The sequence below is a fragment of the Salvia splendens genome, chromosome 3 (genome assembly GCF_004379255.2).
Source record: "Salvia splendens isolate huo1 chromosome 3, SspV2, whole genome shotgun sequence".
Taxonomy (NCBI): Eukaryota; Viridiplantae; Streptophyta; class Magnoliopsida; order Lamiales; family Lamiaceae; genus Salvia; species Salvia splendens.
This window is the reverse complement of record NC_056034.1, coordinates 8415279-8437318: the sequence shown is the minus strand read 5'-3', so window position 1 is coordinate 8437318 and position 22040 is coordinate 8415279. Positions and strand designations below refer to the sequence as shown.

At 38.3% G+C, this 22040-nt stretch overlaps 3 protein-coding genes across 4 annotated transcripts; 2 read left to right on the top strand and 1 right to left on the bottom strand.

The window, feature by feature from the left end:
- The first annotated feature begins 3903 nt into the window (after positions 1-3903).
- On the top strand, positions 3904-8558 carry LOC121794721 (pantothenate kinase 1-like). 2 transcript variants are annotated; one of them, XR_006049345.1, is made up of 10 exons: positions 3904-4119; positions 4669-4878; positions 5586-5632; positions 6079-6195; positions 6558-6677; positions 7007-7101; positions 7177-7270; positions 7493-7668; positions 7766-7878; positions 8042-8178. XR_006049345.1 is itself a non-coding variant. In XM_042193009.1 (10 exons), exons 1-10 carry the CDS (start codon positions 3942-3944, stop codon positions 8208-8210), a joined length of 1275 nt encoding a protein of 424 aa, XP_042048943.1. In that variant the 5' UTR covers positions 3911-3941; the 3' UTR covers positions 8211-8558. The 2 variants fall into 2 exon arrangements, 1 of the variants encoding a protein (XP_042048943.1); XM_042193009.1 differs by having other exon boundaries at positions 3911-4119; positions 7493-7624; positions 8042-8558.
- A 130-nt stretch (positions 8559-8688) lies between these two features.
- Positions 8689-10889, top strand: LOC121796518. The gene is made up of 3 exons (XM_042195351.1): positions 8689-8829; positions 9484-9624; positions 9723-10889. The coding sequence occupies exons 1-3, from the start codon at positions 8689-8691 to the stop codon at positions 9963-9965; spliced, it is 525 nt and encodes a 174-aa protein (XP_042051285.1). The 3' UTR covers positions 9966-10889.
- Positions 10890-11420: 531 nt separating this feature from the next.
- LOC121796517 lies at positions 11421-12203 on the bottom strand. Its single transcript, XM_042195350.1, has one exon. The coding sequence runs from the start codon at positions 12201-12203 to the stop codon at positions 11421-11423; it is 783 nt and encodes a 260-aa protein (XP_042051284.1).
- Positions 12204-22040: the final 9837 nt, after the last annotated feature.

Sequence of the window (22040 nt, the reverse complement as noted above, 5' to 3'; positions counted from 1 at the left end):
TCCAAATAGACCCGCATACTCTCGAGCATTGAGTGAAGAAACCTCTTCTCCACGGGTCAGTTGCCGCCCTCCATTCAGCTAAGATCTTGTGCATTTGAGCCCGCGTTTGTTGACGCGCGAAGAAGGCGAGCTCGGTTTGCAACTTGCCAACAGGGGGGATGCCGACTGGACCTCCTGGGACCCTGGGCGACCCCCCTCGCTACACATTGCGCCCGCCTTTGACCAACCGGGCGAGTGCGGCGAGTAAACGATGGAGGGGACGAGAACTCCTGAACATCCTCGGGGAGATCGTGGGAACCGCCGCTGCTGCCGCTGTAATCACCGGCATAGTTCACTCGCTGCTTCTTCGGCCAGCCAGCATCGACACCTGCCTGAAACTTCTCGGAGTCCATCAACACCTCATAGCAATTCCAGTAGGTGAACTCCTTATAAAGCCCGGACACGGGGAACACTTTCTCCGCTATCTTCCTGCAGTCCTCGTCAGTTTGACCACTGATCTGCATGCGGAGGGCGTTGGTGTACAAGCCCGAAAATCGGGAGACCGCAGCCCTGATTCGGTCTCATCCCTTCCGGCACTCTTCCCCGCTGTGTGGCGCCTCCCCTCCGGGCAAAATTCCTTGTAGGCTGCTGATATTTTAGCCCACAAGTTGACGATCCTCTGATTATTCGAATGGAGGGGATCATATCAAACACTCACCCAAGCCTTGGACAGCGCGAAGTTCTCCGCATACGTCCACTTCCTCCGTGCCGGGCTGTCGTCATCAGCCGGCTGCGACGACTCGCCGACCACCCTTTTGCCCTTTCCCCTTGCCCTTCTTTTTCTTTGGTGCGCCCCGACCCCGCCCTACTCACTCCGTTTGAACGGGAGTGTCCGCATCCTCGAGATCTATCCCCAACTCCTCTAAAGAGAAAGTCACACACAGTGAACTGCGTCTTCGATGGGGTCGATGTGTGCGAAGAAGCAGTCAAAAAATCAAGACTGGAGCGATAGACATTGTCCCCCCGGCGTCCCCTGCATCCCCGCTGCCACCCCTACATCATCTGCATCCCGACTACCCACCCCGGCATCATCTGCATCCCCGGTACCCCCTGCCCGCCCTGCATCCCCTGCCATCCCGGCATACTACCCCCGGCTACCATCCCGAGCATCATCTGCTGCCAAGGGTACATGTTGTAGTACCCGTCCATCGGACCCCATCCACCTTCCACGGGTACCGTGGGAGTTTGAGACCCGCTTGTCACTGGAGTAGACTCGTTGTTGTTCTCCATTTTACTTTATTGCTCTTGTACACAAATTAAGTGAGAGAGAAAACTCGTTAAAACAAGCGGTGCTAATGAAAATGACGCGCAAATCACGTATATATAGTGTTTCAAAATTTTTAAAAAAAAGTGCTCGTCGATCACTCGCCGATCGCCCGCCTACAATGGCGGCCAACCGATCTGCGAGCGCTTAAAAATCAGCGTGTGCTCGCCGTTTTTCTGCTCGCCGCCTACAATGGTTCGGCTAGCAGACCGGCCAGCGCCGAGAATCGGCTAGCCGGTCCGCTAGCCTCCATTGGAGATGCTCTCACAATGCCTCTTCTCTAACACTTACTCCGCTATGTTTTCCATCTAACTTTTAAAGCACATCATAAATGAATAAAAATCGAATTTTGGTGAAAAGGGATGTCCCCCCTTCATTAGATTTCTCTGCTTTTAGGTGGGTTTGACTCTGCAGCGATAGTTGACAATCGGTCATGTTTTCTATGTATAAATCATGAAGTCAGTACCCGGATTCTCTACACATTCGAATTTAGTCCAATTCAACGCAACGAGGCGGATTTAGAGTGTCCACTACGGGACGCCCGCGGCTATAGCCGCGGGTTGGGGCGGTAGGCGGGCGAATTATAGTGGGGGAGTTGTCCGCCCCGGGGGGCGGACGCGGCGGACGTGGGCGGGGTGGGCCGACGGGCGATCGCCGGGTGCGGGGCGAGGACGCGGCGGGGGGGGGGGGGACATAGCCGCGCCTATAGGCGTGGCGACTATAGTGTGAATATCCACCGCGGCGCATGAGGCGTGATTTTAATTTTTTTTTGTTTTTGTTTTTTTCTCTATAAATACCACTCCCCACCACCTATTTTTCACCATTTTCACAAAATCCATCCACTCACTATCTACACAATCACTCTCTAAAAAATGCACCGAGGAGACGACGAATCACCCGACTCTCAGGAATCGGGATATGGCAGCAATCCATCAAACCCCTCGGGCTATCCTTCGCAGCCATCGGGTTTTGGCGAATATGCTTCTCAGCCGTCGGGCTTTGGCGGATATGCGCCTCCGTCCCAGCCTTGGACTTGGAATCAATCTCCCCCACCGTGGGCATCGAGTCCACCCCTTCCTCCATCTTAGTCGTGGAGGTCTTCTCCAACTCCGCCACCTTTACAGCGGAATCTAAGTCGTTCCGCATTTGGAGATTACAGACCCAACCTAGACACGCTTCACCAGCCGCGTCCGGGTTCCCCTTTCCAAGCCATCCAATCTCCGTTCACCGAGGCAGATCAAGACGCGTTTGATACTATGATGGGTCTGCTCAGTTCTGGCATCCCAGATACGCTGGCAGCACGGGTGGAAACGCCCGTTCCGACCCGAGGAGGTAGCGGCAGTCGGGGCGGAGGCGGAAGGGGCGGAGGAGGCAGTTGTGGCACCGGCCACGTCGGTGGGCGCACGGGCAGCGGGGCCGACATTCCGAGTGGCGAGGGCAGTGGCACTGGCGGTAGCAGTGGCTCTGGTTCTGGGTCCAACCGGGGCAAGCCATACACCAAAGACGAGAGCATTGCCGTGGCGAAGGCTTGGGATTCTATCACTTCAGATCACGTGGTGGGCACAGATCAGGCCGAGGGGAGCTTTTGGAGGCGCGTCATGTTTGCATACGAGGAGTTCAAACCCGCCGGCGCCGAGAGGCGCGACCCAGAACAGCTTCGGAAAAAGTGGGGTAGGATTCTCCATGCGACCAAGCGGTTCGCGTCCATATACGAGAACAACCTTCGCCACGCTGAGAGTGGCCGCAGCGCAGTAGATGTTAAGAACCTGTCTGAGGGCCAATACCACACGGAGGGCTGGCCGAAGTTCACTTTGTGGGAAGAGTATCTTGTCCTCGCGGATTGTCCGAAATTCAGGTCGATCGTGGCGAACGAGGTGGGAACAACTCCTGGGCCAAAGCGCACAAGGCACAACCTTGCCGGCGACTACAGCAGTGGAAGCGGCTCGCACGAGTTCGAGCAGTCCGACGAGCAAGTCGAAGAGCCAGCCGATACTCACACTAGGCGACGACGGCCCATGGGACAACAAGCCTCTATCCGCAGCGCCAGAGGGGGTAGAAGTAGCTCCCGCCTATCGGCGGGCGCGTCCGGATCGCGCATCCACCAATCCACCCCAATCCCACAGCCCACGGTGCAACTCCACGAGGTTTTGTTCAATATCATAGACGTGCAGTTGATGCAACAACTGCAAGACGTATGCAGCAAATACGCAGGGGAAACTGACCCGTACGTCAGGAACGTCTACACGAGGCTCATCACTCGGATTGAGAGTCGACTGGGGTTGGTTGATAATGCGCCTGGGGATACCGCGGCCGGCAGCAGCGAGAGAGGAGAAAAAGAAGAAGAAGAAGAAGAAGACGAGGAAGCCGACTCCGACACCGAGTGGACGGTGGCGGAGTTTTGTAGTTGTATTTTATTTTAATTATTCGTTGTATAATTTGACCGGTTTGCAATACAACGAATATTCGGCCCTAATTACCTCGTATTCTAGTTATTTACAGTGCGATTATTTAAATTACACTTGATTGAAACTAAAAAATATTTAAAAATGAAAATTGATTATAAAATTTGGGGGCTATTAGAGGTGTCCACTATAGTGGCGAAATAGAATTTTGGGGCTATGGACAATAAAATTGGGCTATGGACAAAAACTGGGGCGAGGCTATTGGGCTTGTCCGCTTTATAGTGGACACCCTTGTAGTGATAGCCGTGAAGGGGATGGAGAGTGTTGGAACTGATGAAGCACCGAATATGGGAGAGAGGGAATTCAAGTCATGTGATCGAGATGATGTCTCGCATCTTTCTCTTGATATAGGAGGTAATTGCCTGTTTAATTGCTAAATCGTTTCTTCGCAAATGCAATTATTCTTATAATTGATTTGTTGCGCTATCGGATTATTATGATTGCCGTTTTCAGTTGTGATTTGGGCGATTGCTGTTTAAAAAGCAAAAGTTCAAGTGGGGTCTTTCTTGAAACTTAAAAGGAATGTTAATTCGACCTTTTCTTTCTTTGTGCCTTTGTGCCTTTGTGGTCCTCTTTACCTTTTAGTTTTAATTCAGGTTAGCTGATTACAGCGCAAGATATAAGCTTAGTCGGGATTTTGGAACTGGATTGAAGATTAATTATCGTTCTGCTTGAAAAAAACTACTCCATACTACATTTTAGTTTTGCTTCATATAATTAGATTTAGTTCAAGTTATACTATTGGATTAAGGATCATTTATCCCTCTGCTTGGTGAAAACTATACATTGCGGGATTGTAAAGCTCTACCTGTCAGCGTTGGAGATACATAATATCCAACATTTGAAATAGTTAGTTGATTGGCCAGTCAAGATTTACATTAATCTTTCATTTATTATTTGTAGGTTCTTTAATAAAGATGGTTTACTTCTCTAGTGGCAGTAGCTCCCCCTCTGATGATCAGAAACACAGCTATCTAAAGGATGGAACTAACACATCCATTGGAACCTCCAATCATAATGGCCTAAGAGGGAAGCTTCACTTTCTGAAGTTTGAAACAAGCCAAATCGATGAATGCATCAAGTTCATATCTTCCAAGCTCCTTCAAAATAATGGTAAACAAACGAACTTTTATATGATGATCAATACATCAAGATATGTGATTTATGCATTTATGTTATACTATGTCGTATGTACAAACGGTGCCTTTCTGCCTGCTCCTTCAGTACATTATTGTAGCTTTGGAAAATGATTGTAATGTTATTCTGCTATGATCTGCTTGTGATGAGATGGTAATGCATTGAATTTGTGAATTGGGCTAAATTTTTTAACTGCTAATTTCCCATTATACTCCAAGGATCAAGATAGCTGGAACATAATTTTCCTATTCTTACAGTGAATATGAATGGGAAAATATTTTCCTGATTTACATCACATGGTTGTGTTATGTTTACTATTTGCAAGCATGCAATTTCAAATATGTGTCTGGTACATTTTATTAGCTTAATGAGATGCTAGATGTAACGTCAAGACTATGCACAGCCATTTTTGAGTTATTGATACATTATGTAATCATGCGTGTTCCCTAGTTTTAAGCATTCAAATTTCTTTGGTACATATTGAAAAGATGTATGAGACGCTAGATGTAACATCAAGATTATGAGCAACCGTTTTGGGGTTGTTCAACCCTGTAGATAATCATGCATGTTTAGCTGAACAGTTTCTCTGTATTTCTGCATACTTATATGCCTTCTTAGAGGCTTGTGAGTCCTGTACAGTAGTATTGCATATTTCTGCCTTCTCACAGGCTCTCTGAATCCAGGTGGTCAGGATGATAAGGACCTTGCCAGTGAGGAAATTATTATTAAGGTAATTTTTTTAATAATGCCAATTAGATAATTAGAAAATGTCCTTTTTGTCATGGCCTTGTCCTGAAACCAAGTAGGTTTCTTCTAGTTGGTCTCCAGATATTTTATGAGTTGATATGGTTTCTAAAGATGTTTATGATTTGTAATTTAAAAACATAATGAGAAAATCATTTTAGTGAATTTGAAACAAAAATTATGAATTAACTAATAAATAGTTTCTGCCAGTTGTAGCTTGTTTTTCCCTCTTTCTGCTAATAAGAGTGGGATATAGATCTGAATATCTTTCTATCATGGACCGGAACTGGAGGATGTTTTTCCTATCCTTACTTCCCTTATTCAATTGATCATGTAATGTGTAGACAGCAGATTAGTTTCAAGTCAAGCATACAATTTTGTCTTGGCACTTAGATATATGAACTGATAATCTGATTGATCGTGTTCCTGAAGGCCACGGGTGGCGGGGCATTTAAATTTGCTGATTTATTCAAAGAAAAGCTAGGTATTGTTCTGGACAAGGTAGATGAAATGAGCTGCCTTGTTGCTGGAGCCAATTTCCTACTTAAGGTATAGACCATTTAATGCTACATTCTTGAATTTTCTTCGTTCTTCATTAGCTCTGGGTGACTCTTTTACTGCAGTTCATATTGTATCATCTACTCTTTCTCCTTTGATATTTTTTTATGAGCAATTCTGTCTCTAAACTCCATTTAGGGTACAACACCAATTTGAAACTTTTTCATGTCCTTTAATAAGGATAAATGCCTACTACGGAGTCATCATATTTCGTTACACTCCAGATTACAATTTTTACAAATACTTCAAGTTCCTTTGTTGTCTATTTTGTTTCATTGCCTATAGGCCCTTCTGCTGTGCATCTTGTTAATTAGGCTTGCATATGAAGTTTACATTTTACTTATACTGGTTAGGCAGTGAACCATGAAGCATTTACCTATATGGATGACCAGAAGGACTATGTCCAGATCAACCACAAAGATTTGTACCCTTATCTCCTAGTTAATGTGGGATCTGGAGTCAGCATGATCAAGGTAATCTTATTCTGTTTCACTCTATCTTGTTCTTTTTCTCCTTGCCCTTTGCTTTTCATGTTTTAGAATAAAAGTTGCTAACTACAACTAGCCAAAACTATATTTGATTTGAGCAAAATATGTACTTTTTTCTGAATAACTCGGTGTATGAAAGATAACATCTAGTTAACGGAATACATTGATCTGTTACTCCTCGTACATATTATGATTGTTAATTTATTATTCTATAGCAGACATGACTCTGTTGCATCTTTTGCACGTGTATGAGAATTTGAAAGGTTTTAGTTCCTTCATGTAACATCTTATATTATCTTTCCATGTGAATTTAGGTGGATGGCGACAACAATTTTGAGCGAGTCAGTGGAACAAGTGTTGGTGGTGGCACATTCTGGGGTTTGGGAAGACTTTTGACCAAGTGCCAAAGGTTGCTCTTAGACCTTTTTTTGTGGTGCAATTTACTGTCCCACATAATTTGCCTCATGATCATTTATGGTTACAGTTTTGATGAGCTGTTAGAACTGAGTCGCCAAGGAAACAACAGAGTGATAGACATGCTCGTTGGAGACATATACGGTGGAACAGATTACTCGAAGGTATATTTGCTTGAGTGCATGTCCTCATCTCCTCGATGTCCTTCTTTATTTGTTTCAATCAGTGTCTAGAAATTTCAGTACGGCAAAGTAAATTCAGTAATCTGTATTTGAAGTGAGTGCTTTAACAATATATTGCATCCTCTCGTGTGAGAATATTGTAACTTTCAGAAGAGTGGCCATGTAGGCGGTATGACAATATCGACTTCTGTTTAATTATTTCAGATTGGTCTTACGTCAACGACAATTGCTTCTAGCTTCGGTAAGGCAATATCTGCAAACAAAGAGCTTGATGATTACAGACCTGAGGATGTAGCCAGGTCCCTACTAAGAATGATCTCAAACAATATTGGACAGGTCAGTCAAATGAAAGCGGCTATTTTACACCTAGAAAGTTGTGGGTAAACATTTTTTCGTATCTGTTTAGCATCATTTTAGCATGTTATGTTGGTTTTGAGGTATACTTGTGTAACTGTTTCCTCTATCTGCCAATGTCAGATTGCTTACTTGAACGCATTACGTTTTGGATTGAAGAGGATATTTTTCGGAGGTTTTTTCATTCGAGGACATGCATACACAATGGACACACTTTCAGTTGCAGTTAATTTCTGGTAGTGACCTGCTTTTCTGCTCAAATAATATATAGTATGATGTTCATAAGGAAAATCCAATTACCATCTTCATTGATCCCTTGCTATAAATAGTTATCTTTGTATGTTTTAAATGATCACATGTGGATTTTGATTCTCTGAAAAACCATTGCATGATTTTCAGGTCGAAAGGTGAAGCAAAAGCTCTATTTTTGCGGCACGAAGGGTTTCTTGGGGCACTGGGAGCTTTTATGAACTACAAGAAAAATGGATTTACAGATATCACTCATCAATTTATGGAACAATCCTGCGAAATTGCACAAGATTTGGTCTGCAAAGATGAAGATATTTAGTGATGCGTTTCTCAGCACCGACACAATAAAGTCAAACCTAACCCCATAGGTGTCGGTAGAATGTATAGCAATTACTTGCTGCAGTGCTGAGTTAACTTTGCACTTTGCAGCAACGTATATTAACATACAAATCCTAGAGAATTAAGATTTCCAACCCACACCCTCTATCTAGTTTATTGGAGAGGGATCATCACAAGTAGTTTCTTCTTGTTGTTATATTATTATCCACAGAATATTAGTGTATGTTTCCTTAGTCAGAAATTATTTGACTGGCGGGGATTGATGCTATTCTCATTGTTTTACTCTCTAAGAACTTGTTTACACTTTACAGTCTCAAGTTAACCTTAAGTGAGAACCTTCGAATGCCTTTCTTTTATCTCCCAATTTGTCACAAGTTAGTCATAAATGCTTTTAATCTAGTTTTTTGTGATATTCAGCATATTAAATAATAGAGTTTGTTGGCAACTTAGGCAGTTCCATGGATGGTGGAATTTGTTGCCAGGTTGATGTTCATCCTGTTACGAAGTCCTCTCTATCCCCAGGGGCTTCCTTTCTGCAGCCTCCTCCTCATGGACCAGATGTCTCACGGAAACTACTCAAGCAAAGAGCAATAAGCTTCTAAACCTCTCAAAGGTATACACAGGGTAAGAGAGTCCATAATAGTATTCTGATAATAATTAAAAATTAAAAATTCTGTATTATTGACTCATTTAAGTCCAAAATCCTTCAGTTCTAAATACAATCTTATGTAATTCACTCATAACAGATGCTTTGTGTGTGAAATATCATTAATCAGGAGCTTGATTTAGGATGTTTTTCAATTTGTAGTTCCATCATTGTGTTTGGATTTTTTCCGTTGTGAAAATACGAAAAAAGAATCTCGAAACATGTGGAGTTCTTGGTGCTTTCCTTGTTAGTCAAAATCTGATTATGTTATGTTTGATAATATGAGGATTGGCATTATATTGTGTAATGAGCAACCAAATACCAAATTTCCAGACTCTGAATAACTGTATTATGCCCCATTGATGAAGGTTCAAAATATGAACAATCTTTGTCAAGATAGTGAAACTGAAACTTAGATTTTCTGCCTAGAATGTTTTCCACAGCCAGTTGGCCTTGTCTTTGGGCATTTTATTCTTAATTATTATTGATAGATGCTCAATTTAATCAGTACTAGTACTTTCTTTCTTGTCCTTCTCTTCCTATGAAACCTAAGTTGAGTTTTCCTCATTGAAGCTTTGTATAATATGACTAACTCCAATGGTCTTAGGTACTGTACAACCTTTTCCTAGCGGTCTATTTATATGATGGTGTCATTGTCAAGGCTTTGTGGAATGTTATTTCATGTTTCCTAGTTTCTGATTCAACATTCATCTCGGGATATTATGGAATGACTTCAAAGCCTGAACTTGTAATTTGAAATTTACTTGGTACTCCCTGAATTTTGCAGCAATGGACTTTTTATGTTACTGCTTCGATAATATCAAAACAGGAGTCTAACTCCATTTCCTAGCACATCAACCTTGTATATTTTCTCTTCTTTTTTGTTGGTTTCAGGCAGTAAACGAGGAGGATATATATGCCATACAACATGGAAAAGCCTTATTTCCTATTGGATGCTTCCATGTAAGTTGTCCAGCTTTCTTTCTTCTCAGGTTTAGGTGGAGCTTTGCAGATATTAGTTTCTATGCAGCTATATATGTAAGTGGTTCCTTGTTTGTTCAATCCTATACCTTAAAGATGTGTATTTGATATGCTTCATATTTTCTTAATTTTAAATATCATCGACTAGTATTAGTATTATGAAGAATCATATTATAAGTCAGAGTTCATGGTTTTAAAGACTTGTAGTCTAAACTAGTAACAACTTGCATTCCAAACCAACATATAAACATGATCTGTTACTAAATCCCCCTTAACTTAGTGCAGACAGACAATGCGGTATATTGAAGGTAGCAGACCCTGATGGAATGGAACGAACATCATCGAAGAATGTGGAGAGGGGCTTCCATATTCACAATGCACCGCCACATACCAGTATTGCCCGTTACACATGTTAATATAAGCGCATAAACTGATTCGGTTTATTAAGTATTATGCAGATGATAAGTGGAGTTTAGCAAATGGAGAATGTTAAGTAGAGCATGATTGTCGTTTGTACTGAGCATACATGTGCAATCAATTCAAGTATATTTTGTGTAGGGAAGGGGTGGCGGCCCCTACGGTACCATTCAACATGAGAAGAAAAGGCAGCCCATGTGCAAAATGCTTGTGGACAACAGAATAAACCAATCTCTTCCTCCTACAATAATCTGCATATTTTTCTCCTAAATTTATATGCTTCCTCAGATTATTTTATATTCAGATAATAGGGGATAACTCATAATAAGGGTTGTTGGCTGTTTGTTGGGGGAAGGGGTGTGCTGCCTTTTTTTTTTATATATATACACACATGTATCTTGTATATATTGACGTGTGTGCATAGGTGATTTTATTTTTCTGGTGAGATTTTTTTTACATTTGATTGCATCAAGAAGCCTGGAGTAGTTGGTAAGCAATGTTAGTTTTGGGTGTTCAGTTTTTATGGGTGGTAACAAAGTTGGGTTTGGTGCCCTCAGTATTAAAGAAGTTGTTACCATTTCTCACCTAATGTAATTAATCATCTTCTTCATTTTATCTTCTTTTCATGGTTGGAATTTGTGAGAGATGTCCAATTGTGCACACTAGAAACTTGCGCCCGCTCCTACTGTTGCAATAATTTCTTTTTCAACACCAATTAATATACTATCATCGGAATTAAAGATTTTACACAACTTTATTTCATACACTATTGTCTCTCAACTTTTTTGCCTTTAACTGATAAATAAATTCATAAATACTTGAGACCTGCCATAGCATAGCCCAACTTTTTTCCTTTTTTCACTCTTGATGATTGAGAATTTGCCGCTAACATAAATTCAAAGTTTTTCAAAGAGGTTTTTAGTTGATTTTGTATCATGGAGTACAATTTAATCAAACCCATATACACTATAATGTTGTCTAAAAATTACAATGAATGAAAAATTAATTGATCTTCCTAGTGTCAGTAACTCTCCTGACCACAAATCTTTTTAATATATGGCCAATAAAACACCAAAAAAATGAAATAGAATTATAGTAGAAACTAGATAACAATATACAGTTAAAAAACTAGGAAAGCCTCAATGCTTAAAAGGGATGTACATTTTTACTTAATCCGCCATTAACATTAGTGAAAAACCCCATCAACTCCGGCCGATACGGCAAATACGACCGCCGCCGCTCCTCCCCCTTCGCCTTACTCTTCAAGTACACTTCATGAGCCGACAACGGCGCCGTTTTCACCTTCCCGCCCTTCTTCGATTTTCCACTCACTTTCACCGCCTCCTTTTTCTCGCACTTCTCCCCTCCCATCGCGTGGCTGTTGTTCAGGAAGACGAAAGCGTCCCTGCCGTCGCTGTTGCTCCTCCCGAGCAAATCCTTGAACCGCCAAATTTTAGAAAACCCGGTCGAGTTGCTCTTTTTGCAGACCTCAGGCGACGCCTCGACCGCCTTCCGGTCCGACCAGTCACAGCTCGGACCGGCGGCTCGCTCGGTCTCAGCTGCCGATGACGTGGCACCTCCAGCCGTTTCCACGAACACCTTCACCGGAGGCCTCATCGGCAAATTATCGTGCAAGGCGGCGGGATCTTCGCCGTAAAATAGCAAATCGCGGCTGAACAAGGGGAAAACCGGCTTGATGTGGCCATTGATGAAAGCATCCTCCGCCGCTATAGGCGAAGTGTTCGCTCCTCCGCACATAAACGAAAATTCCTCTTCTTCTTCTTCCTCATCCTCTTCGACTTCTTCTTCATCGACGGCGCGATGCTCTACATCAGCTTGATTTTCTTCAAATTTCACATCAACTAGGCCTTTTTCATCACTGCTGAGTTTCAGATGCGTGAGGAAATCTTGGCTCATCTGAGTTTGCATATCTCAAATTTTCTCTCAAGGTTGGTTGTGTCTGGTTTTAGAGAGAGAAAGGGGGAGATTGGATTGATGAGATGAGAAGATCTGATTAAATGAGGGGTTATTTTATATAGGTGGTTGGTTGGTTAGAAGGAAATTTATGTTTGGTTATACTTTTTTAATACTAATATTTTGTTGCTGTAGAAGTTTGAATTAGGAGATGATGGTATCATATTTGTCTCCATCTACATTGTTAACTTTATTTGGTTGTCAAGAAATTTCCTTGGCAACCTACACTTATTTTTACAGATAATACTTCGTCAGATATTTTACTATATGGAATATTGCTTTAATATCATAAGATGACGGTATACGATATGTTATTATCACATCTAAATGCAATTAGAAAAATGGATGTGTATTAAATTGTGATGGATAAGTTTGTAATTTCTTGGAAGGTTCCACAATGGCTGTGAGCAAGTATATTTTGTTGACTATTGACTAAAAGAAGGAAAATTTGAGAGAGGAATATTACTGTGGTATGCGCCCACGATCGACGAATATTCGTCTATCTAATTTAGACTATAAACCCTTGTTTCTCAAGTTTTTATAAGGAAAAAAAATGTTCACTTGTCACATCACATTTTTAGATTTATTTTGCAATTTTAAATGAACAAATAAGCTCATGGTGTTCCAAAAATATAAATGGTGGGATGACACAACATTCAGTATGTGACTCCCCATTAGTAGGAAAATGAATTAGGAGATGATGTTTAGTTCGTCAAAGATTATTAGGAGCAACATTTACTTCTTGTGTTCAAATCATTCTCGTGATTGATTGTGCTTCCTGTATTTGTTTATCTTGTATTCTTAGCATAAACATTTTTAATAAAATCAAAGTTTAGCGAATTAAATAAAATTACTAAATAAAGAAAATAAATGAAAAACACATCCATCGGTCTAAAAATTGGTAAGTATTTATTTTTGGATTTATTTTTCTGTGTTACGGGCAATCTGTATAAGAAAACTTTTCATGTTATATCTATTTAAAAAGATTATATTCCCTCTATTTTTTAAAAATAGATTTTTTTTTCGATGTGAGGTCTGTTTTTTTTAAATAAAAGTTTTTAATTCTAAAAAAACTTCTTTCTTTTTACGAGATTGGAACCATTTTCTACTAACAAATTTTTGTTCTAGTATCACTTTCTTACTTAACTAATTTTATAATAAACCATGTGCCATTTTAAAATTTTCTAATTTTGAAAAGGGGGAAGTATATGTATTCCAACCAATGCGGACACATATTCGATGATATTGTATGGATAAGCTGCATTTAATTTACCATTTCGAGAAAATAAAATTCAAAACACTTGTCTTAACGATGTACCCATCATTCGGATTTCGTCGCTATAACTTTAAGTATTAATAAATCACGATTTTCAAACAAATCTAATGTACTGTTATAAAATAACTTTACAGCTAATTTTACGTCGCTTTCACTAAGCCTAACATATTTTTCCTAATTACACATTTACACTGTTGATGCTTCTAAATGCTACTACTATTCCCAAGATTGAATATTGAAGTGATTATTTGTGTGTGTGAGTTGAATTTAAATTTATTTATTAATAAAAAAATAGAAATGGTGATTATTTTCTTTAATTCAAAGCGATATTATGGCAACTTCTTCGTGAAATCATTATACTCCTACTTGAATTGCAATGTGCATTTATGAACTCATTCGGAGATACTTGTAATTGTAATGCAAATGAATTTGCAAATACGTATTTGTGAACTCCACAACAATAAAATTCTACGTACACGTGTCGTTAAATACCATTACTATAAATTTGAAGACAAATTCTATTGAGTTTTCTTCTATATAGTATGTTCTAGATGATTTCCGATCTTGTGGGTATGAGTTCTTTGCGATGAATAAGATATCATACCAGTTTTCCATTGAAAAGTTGAAGGCAATCACTTGTGTGCCTAATTAGTCTAATTTGGATTCATCAATTTGCAATTAATTATTAAAGTTACTGAATTCAATTAGGACATCTGAAATTCTTGATGCATGGAGTTTGCCTCATAATAATGGATTTATTACATCTGCAAAATGTGTGTATGCAATTAAATTTTAAGGTTGCAGGGATTCTGTTTATAGGCAAGCTAATCTATGCATTTACTATTGCAGATATTTTGAGGGTAAATAAAGCCATGATGGAAGGCTACAAATCCATTGCCTAAAACAGGAAATGCTTACTATTTACAAATAATCACATGTTAAATAAAAACAATTACGATTCCGATAATAATAATAATAATTGAAGAACATACCATAATTATGATTTGATACTAAGGGACGCCCTCAGACAGTTTGATAATGTTAATTAAGCTTGCATCGTTCAAATACATTTGTTCTAATCACATATTAATTTCATGATCAATTATCCATATTATATAATGCATTTAGGTGCCGCCATTGTCATAACTTATTATCATATAATTATCCATTTATGATTAAATTTTGATATTATTTTAGTCGGAGGGGGTTGATTCTGACTAATTATCATAAGACTATCTATCTAAAATTAAATTATGAGATTTAATTTTATGAATCAAACATAATACACATTAAATCATAAGATCCTTTTTGATAAATTTGTTAGTCAGATCCTCATCACAAATCAAAAGCCACACTGATCCAAACCTCGTTTTGTCGAATGGGCACAAATTATTGAAGTGACAATGAAATTGAAACTGTAGAATACAACGTTCCAATATTTCTAACAAATACTACAAGAGGAATATAATGATGCTCCATTTATAAATTCCCCAACTAAAAATTAAATTTATAATGTGTTACATAAGGACCCGATAGTATAATAGGAGTAATGAATAATATTACTTTTATTCACAATTAATAGTCTTATTTTTATATTTTAAGTTTTCTATAAAAATGGCTCATAATCTATTTCTTATAAATCTATCTCTCTAATAATGTTGAACATATTTTCTCTATATTTCACTTATATTTATAATTTTGTATTACAATCCTAATATATTTTACATGTCTAAAACTACTTAGAGTTTGCCCTTAGACATTCAATTTATCCACAGATACTATTGACTAATTCTCTGTACACAATTCTATTTGCACTGCAATTAAACTGTTATAGTATATTTTACAAAACTAATATTTCTGCAATTAAATGTATATAAGTCAACTTTTCCAACAAAATCACAGAAACATTAAGTGGGAGAACAATTGTATGATTATATTTGTCTCAGGTCAACTGAGTAGATTAGTAATACAATTGAATAATTTGATTGATGAAATGTTGTAAGATTAATTGATAATTACATGTTGTGCTAGAAATCCACTTCCGTAGGAGTAGTTGATGCGCACCCAATTATATGCCGTGTTTTTCACATGTCAACTTGCTTGACTTTGACTGCTCGTTTTTCTTTTTTAATTATATTTTACAATTTTCAGCCTTGTTTCCTCACATTATACCCACGCCTTTTTATAATTCTTTTTAAGTTTCAACTCTGTAAATTAAAATTTTATATTATTAATAAATTACAATAAGGAATGGAGTTGTATATAGTAATAATTAAATAGTATTTTACCATAATTATTAACTATGCATGTCTAATCGTAGCTGCATATATTTTATTTCGAACATAATACTCCCAAATTGGTTTAATATTATTTTCTTAATTGGAAAATTACCATAAAAACAATGAAATTTTATTAAATTATGGTCTATCTGGCAATTTAAAATCTGGTAAAAAATTATTCTCTCCGTTCCACAATAGGAATCACATTTGATGTGGGCACAAGTTTTAAAAAATGTAAAAAAATAGTGGGTTGGAAAAGTTGGTTGAATATGAGCCCACTTTTTTATATTAATTTTATAATAAAATGTGAGTGAAATGAGTTGGTGGAATGTGTGAATTTTATAGTGTGGAGTATGAATTTTGTGTTTGCTCTCAATTATGAATTTCTAGCCAAACAAATGTCATTTTCTCTATGTAGAGGCAACAACGTTTAATACATGGGCTGTGTTTTTCACGTAAGTTTTTCGACTGTTACACTTTACACTTTCATCAGAAATTCATCATGAAATAATTGTTGAACAAATCAAAATTTGTGATTTTTTTAGTTGATTTTTAAAATTGCTAGATAGAACAAAATTTGATCAAATATCATAATTTTTTGGATATTAGAACTTAATATCACGAAACTTTTCAAAAATTTATTTTTTCCACAAACTTTAAGCTTGGCATATAATATCACGAACTTGAGTAATTGTTTAATTTTTTCACCAGCGGCAAAATTCGAGTACATTTAACTTATTATTACATCACACTAATATAGTTAGATTTTTTGTCGATGGTGAGAAAAATCAAATAGCTCTTCAAATTCATGATATTATATGTCAAGTTCAAAGTTTGTTGAAAAAAATAAATTATTAAAAAGTTTTATGATATTAGAAATCAATATCCCTAATTTTTTTTTTTTGACAATATATGCCTTTTCTTAAAATTTGGATATCTAACTTAACTTTATATGTACTCCAGCCCATTTTCCCAAATAATAATTTCTCGAGTGAGTTTCCTGCCCCAAATTCAAGTGATCAATGCTTCGATTACTTTTGGCATTGCTCCAAAATTATAGTCACGTGGTATATGCTTATATGGACCCTATAAAAAACAACATATGTGTTCAACGAATTTATTTCTCTCTTTTGTATTTTGGGAAATTAATTCAATGAACCTTCTCTTTTGCCTATTGTAGTTATATTGCTATTCTGCCTACTTTTATACACTTTGGCATGTTTGGATCTTTTATTGCAAAGACTTTAGTGGTTTACGTTTTACCTTAATTTAGTTAATTAATTAGTATACACCCCACCCATGTCTTGAAACACATTTCATATATCTAAAACTGTACTCATAATTTTGTTTTTCTTTAGGTGTTTAACTATTTTATATACGCTTTTCGATGCCTTCGAGGTCATAATCTTCTTGCTTAGCAAGATAAATGAAATGGCAGACTTAGTCTTATCACTAATCCACTAATTATCCACACGTCATTGCTTAATACTTAATCGAAGCTGTTGTTGAATTAGAGCTACATGTTAATATACACGACTTTTTTAATGAATAAAACAAAAAGTCGCCACTAATAATATTATTCTGCTACGACAAAATTGTAAAAGTATCGTGGAAAGTATCAACTTCTACACTTTCAGGCCCTTCTTGGTACGGTGGAATGGAATAATATTCCTACCTCCATTCCATTTATTTGATTGGTAAATTTTTTTTCTTAGAAATCACCATTTCACATTCCACATGGGAATAGCCATTCATCCATTTAGCTAAGGAATGGTCATTCCATTCCATTTCATATTCCTTTCTTCTTATTTTAAATTTTAACAAAATTATATAAATATTATTTTTTTATTATATTTAAATTTAATATCATCACAATTTTATAATAAAATTAAAATTTTAAAATTTTTAATAATTGAAAAATATTCACACACACTTCACACACTACACACATTTCACACACTACACACACTACACATACTACACATAGTTCACACACTACACCCATTTCATACACTACACACATTTCACACACTACACGCACTTCACACACTACACACATTTCATACAGTTCTCACACTACACGACGCATTACTATACACACAAAATAAACACACTACATACTCTATACACATTGTACACACATTACACACACTTACAAATTTTACACGAAATACACACACTACACACACTTTACACAAACTAAAATTTCAAATTTAGTTCAGTGTTTTGGTTTGATTCAATTTAAACTTTTGAAAAATTTCAGTGTTTCGGTTTGATTCAGTTTAAACTTTTGAAAAATTTTAATTTTTCGATTCGGTTTGATTTGGATAAAAAAATTTCTAAAAGCTGAAAAAAAAATTCAAAAATAGGATGCTTGAAATGTGTAAAATGTGAGTAGTGTTTGTAGTGTGTGAAGTGTGTAGTGTGTGTAGTGTGTAAAAGGTGTAGTTTGTGTAGTGTGTTAAATGTGTGGTGTGTAGTGTGTGAAATGTGTGTAGTGTTTGTAATGTGTGTAGTGTGTGAAATGTGTGTAGTGTGTGAAGTGTGTCTAGTGTTTGTAATGTGTGTAGTGTGTGTAGTGTGTGAAGTGTGTGAAGTGTGTGTTTCGGATATAACTATTCATATTCCAACTCCAAGCCCTCAATTCCATGAATATTTTTTTTGGTAGAATCAACATACTAATTATTCATATTTCATTCCATTCTATTTCTACATTAATTTGTAGTTATCAAACATAGGAATGGAATCAATCAAGGAATAACAATTCCATTCCTTTTGCATTCATTGTGCTTGCCAAGCATAAGAATGGAATGGAATCCCCATTTCATTCTCACCTTCATTCCATTCCCATCTTCATTTCATTCCATCGTACCAAGAAGCCCCTCGTTGTTTGCATAAATTTACAGTTGGATAAATGACTTACTATACTTTTTTATTGAGACTGTTGGAATAAAATAAGGTTGATTGTTGATGGGCTTTTTAGAAGAGAAAATAAGCATAGGCAGCCCAACGATTTATTAATTTTCTGAATTGGGATTCTGATGATCAAAATATTAACACAATTTTGAATGAACCCATTCGACAAATATAGGCCTTTTTCATTTTTTTCTGGCTTCTTGTCCAGTAATCGAATAATTATATTATTCGAAATCAGTATGCCATTCATCAATCAAGAATAAAGATAAACGTATATAAATTATAAAATTTTGAAAAAGTGTAATTATATATGAACAATTTCAGATATTTAATAAAAATAAAGATAAATGTATGTAAATCATAAAATATCAAAAAAATAATAATTATATATATATATATATATATATAGGTATAAACTACTCCCTTTGTCTCAGCTCAAGTGATTGATTTTTTCTTAGCCATTATTTTGAGAACATGATAATAAGTATTTAAAATGAAAATAAAGTAAGTAAAAAAAGAGAATAATGTAGAAGAGCTTCATCTACACTATTCTCTCTTGTATTTAACTTTCTCTTTACTTTAATTATTTATTATCATTTCCCATAAATATGTGTTTAAAATAGTCAATCATTTAAGATGGAACGGAGGAAATACTATTTATGTACGTTTATGAATATAATATTAATTGTACATTGTGTCTAACGAGTTAAAGATCCAAAATTCGAATCCAACCCCTGTTAAAATACCAATAAATTACAATATCTAAATTTGGATTCAACCGTAGACAAGTTTTCGTCTATTACGAATTTACGAATAACATGCTTATTATAGCTCAAATGTCATATGTAAATTAAAACTATACTCCCTCCGTCCGATAATTTATCTCATTTCACTTTGTAGTGGACTACATATTCCACTAACTCATTCATACTCACATTTTATCATAAAACTAATATATAAAATTAGGACTCACAATCCACTAACTTTTTCAACTCACTTTTCATTACATTTCTTAAACCCGTGCCCGGTCAAAGTGAGACGAATTATCCGGGACAGATGGGGTATATATTAAAATATATTATAACAGCAAAGCAAATGATTCAATCCTCAGCGTTACAGTTTACTCATTTTTTTTGAAAAAAAAAGCTTAAAATCTTGTAAAAGACAAAAAGTTGTGGTATTGGTGGTGGTTCGCTGATAATAAAGGAAAATGAAGAAAAAAAAATCAGTGTAATCCTTCATATATTTTGCTATTAGTATGACATGTTGGTTCGCGAATAACAGAAGAAAAAAATGAGTCGTAAACATTGTCTATGATGAATCCGCGAATTGTTGATGTTAGTAAATGCAGGAAAATACAGATCACGACACAGAGAATTTTACGTGGTTCGATTTACTGAGGTAAATCTACGTCCACGGGGAGAAATGGGGGCAGGTTTGTATTGCTTGATCTGCGAATTACAGCTTACAACACAGACTTGCTATATGATTATTTCTCTAGAGAGATTCTAACCCTTGTCTATCAGATCTAAGTTCTATTTATACATTGAACTAAGATCGTGGCTTACATCATCACTCTAGGTCGTGGAGGTCGTGGCCTAAGATCGTGGCCTGAGTTGACGCCACGTGGTAGTGGGTATGTTGGAAGTCGTGGAAATCCTGCATGGGTCCACTAACTCCTTGTTCGGTCGAAAACTGAGACCGAACTGCTTTGGTTGCCGATCTGAGAGTAGAGCTTGATGCCGACCTAAGAGCAGAGCTTGATTGGTTGGCTTTTGCCGAGCTGTAGGCTGAGGCCGAACTCTTACTGAGACCGAACTGCTTTGGTTGCCGATCTGAGAGCTTGGTGCCGACTTGAGAGCAGAGCTTGATTGGTTGGCTTTTACCGAGCTGTAGGCTGAGGCCGAACTCTTTGGTAATGCCGAACTCATACTCTTCCTTGGGTTTTGGGCTGATGGGCCGTCACTGCTGTTGGGCTTGTTTAGTCCGTACCCCATCACTACCCCCCCCGAAAGACGAAGTGAATCACTTCGGCGAAGCGAGTCACTTCGGCATTCTGGATAAAGGTACGGGGGAGGCTGACGTCAGGGGACGTGCCGTGCACGTGACTGCATTAAATGCGACAGTAAAATCCGGCCGTTGAATCCTGAAAAGGTGGGATTCGAAACGGTGCGACGATTTTGAAATCTTCGCCGAATCTGATAAATACCTCCTTTCTTCATCATTGAAGCACTTTTGCGACTGCTTCTTCTGCACTCTATCTCCTTTGCGAAAATTCTCTCTCCGCTTTCAAGAACTTCAGACTTTCTTCACCTTCAAAAAGTAAGAAAAATGTCTTCTTCTTCTTCGGAGTCGGGTAGCGGTAGGAAAGGGGATAAGGGGTCTCCTAGCCGGAAAGAATCCGGGGAGAAGACCGTAGAGCACTTTCACAGCGTCTTGAGTAAGGACACCGTGATATCTCTACACGAAAAATATCTTCTTCCCGGGGGGAAGGCGGTGGTTCCCGACGATGATCATAGGGCTAACGACCCGCCGGAGGGTTATGCCACCGTTTACGAAGCCTGCTTAGAATGCGGGCTTCGTTTCCCTCTTCCCCCACCTTTTGTAGAGCTTCTTGATTTTTTTCAACTCCCTTTAGGTCAGGAGACTCCGAACTCTTGGAGGCACTTATCGGCTTTTGCTGCCGAACTGCGTAGGCTAAATAAGGATCTGTCTCTGAGGGCAATCCTTAATTTTTTCCAGTTTAAAAGGAAGGGATCTTGGTTTTACTTGATCCCCTTACAGCCTTTTAGGGCCTTCTGCAAAACCAAGTGGCCGAAATGGCAAAACCGTTTCTTTTTTTATAATAGGACTTCGGCTCCGGGTTTTCCTTGGAGAAGGCCGAAGTCCGTGATTCCCCATCCTCGGTTAGAACCGTTGGCCGAGCTCGAGGGCGAGCTCAATAAGATTCCTATGATTAGGAAACAGTATTCGGAAACTGAGCTCGTCAAGGGCGACCTCGTGTTCAATATCCCGTCTTCGGACGAAGAGGCCGAGGGTGAGGATTTCTCTTTTATGCTTTACTGCTTTAGCGGCGAAAACTAACCTTGCTTTCTTGCTTTTTGGCAGTGTACATGCTGAATAAGGCTATCCGAAAGTCCTCCGGGCTTGAGGAGCCGGAGAAAGAGAAGGCTACCAGCTCGGCGCCTGATGCCGAGAAGAATCCGAAGAGGCAAAAGACCTCTTCGGGTCCAAAGAAGCCGGAGTCGACTTCGGCAAGTAGGAAGGGGAAGGCCCAGAAGCCCCCGAGAGCGCCAGAGAAAGACGTGGTCTTGGCGCCTC

Bases quoted from the DNA above. Each gene is read 5' to 3' on its own strand.
- LOC121796517 (XM_042195350.1), bottom strand. From the start codon at position 12,203: ATGCAAACTCAGATGAGCCAAGATTTCCTCACGCATCTGAAACTCAGC.
- LOC121796518 (XM_042195351.1), top strand. From the start codon at position 8,689: ATGGATGGTGGAATTTGTTGCCAGGTTGATGTTCATCCTGTTACGAAG. The intron at 8,830-9,483 runs TAAACCTCTCAA...CAATGGTCTTAG, and splicing joins AGCAAAGAGCAATAAGCTTC to GTACTGTACAACCTTTTCCT. The intron at 9,625-9,722 runs GTAATTTGAAAT...TAACTCCATTTC, and splicing joins TGACTTCAAAGCCTGAACTT to CTAGCACATCAACCTTGTAT.
- LOC121794721 (XM_042193009.1), top strand. From the start codon at position 3,942: ATGGACAAAAACTGGGGCGAGGCTATTGGGCTTGTCCGCTTTATAGTG. The intron at 7,102-7,176 runs GTTGCTCTTAGA...TTATGGTTACAG, and splicing joins CTTTTGACCAAGTGCCAAAG to TTTTGATGAGCTGTTAGAAC. The intron at 7,625-7,765 runs GTCAGTCAAATG...TGCCAATGTCAG, and splicing joins TCTCAAACAATATTGGACAG to ATTGCTTACTTGAACGCATT.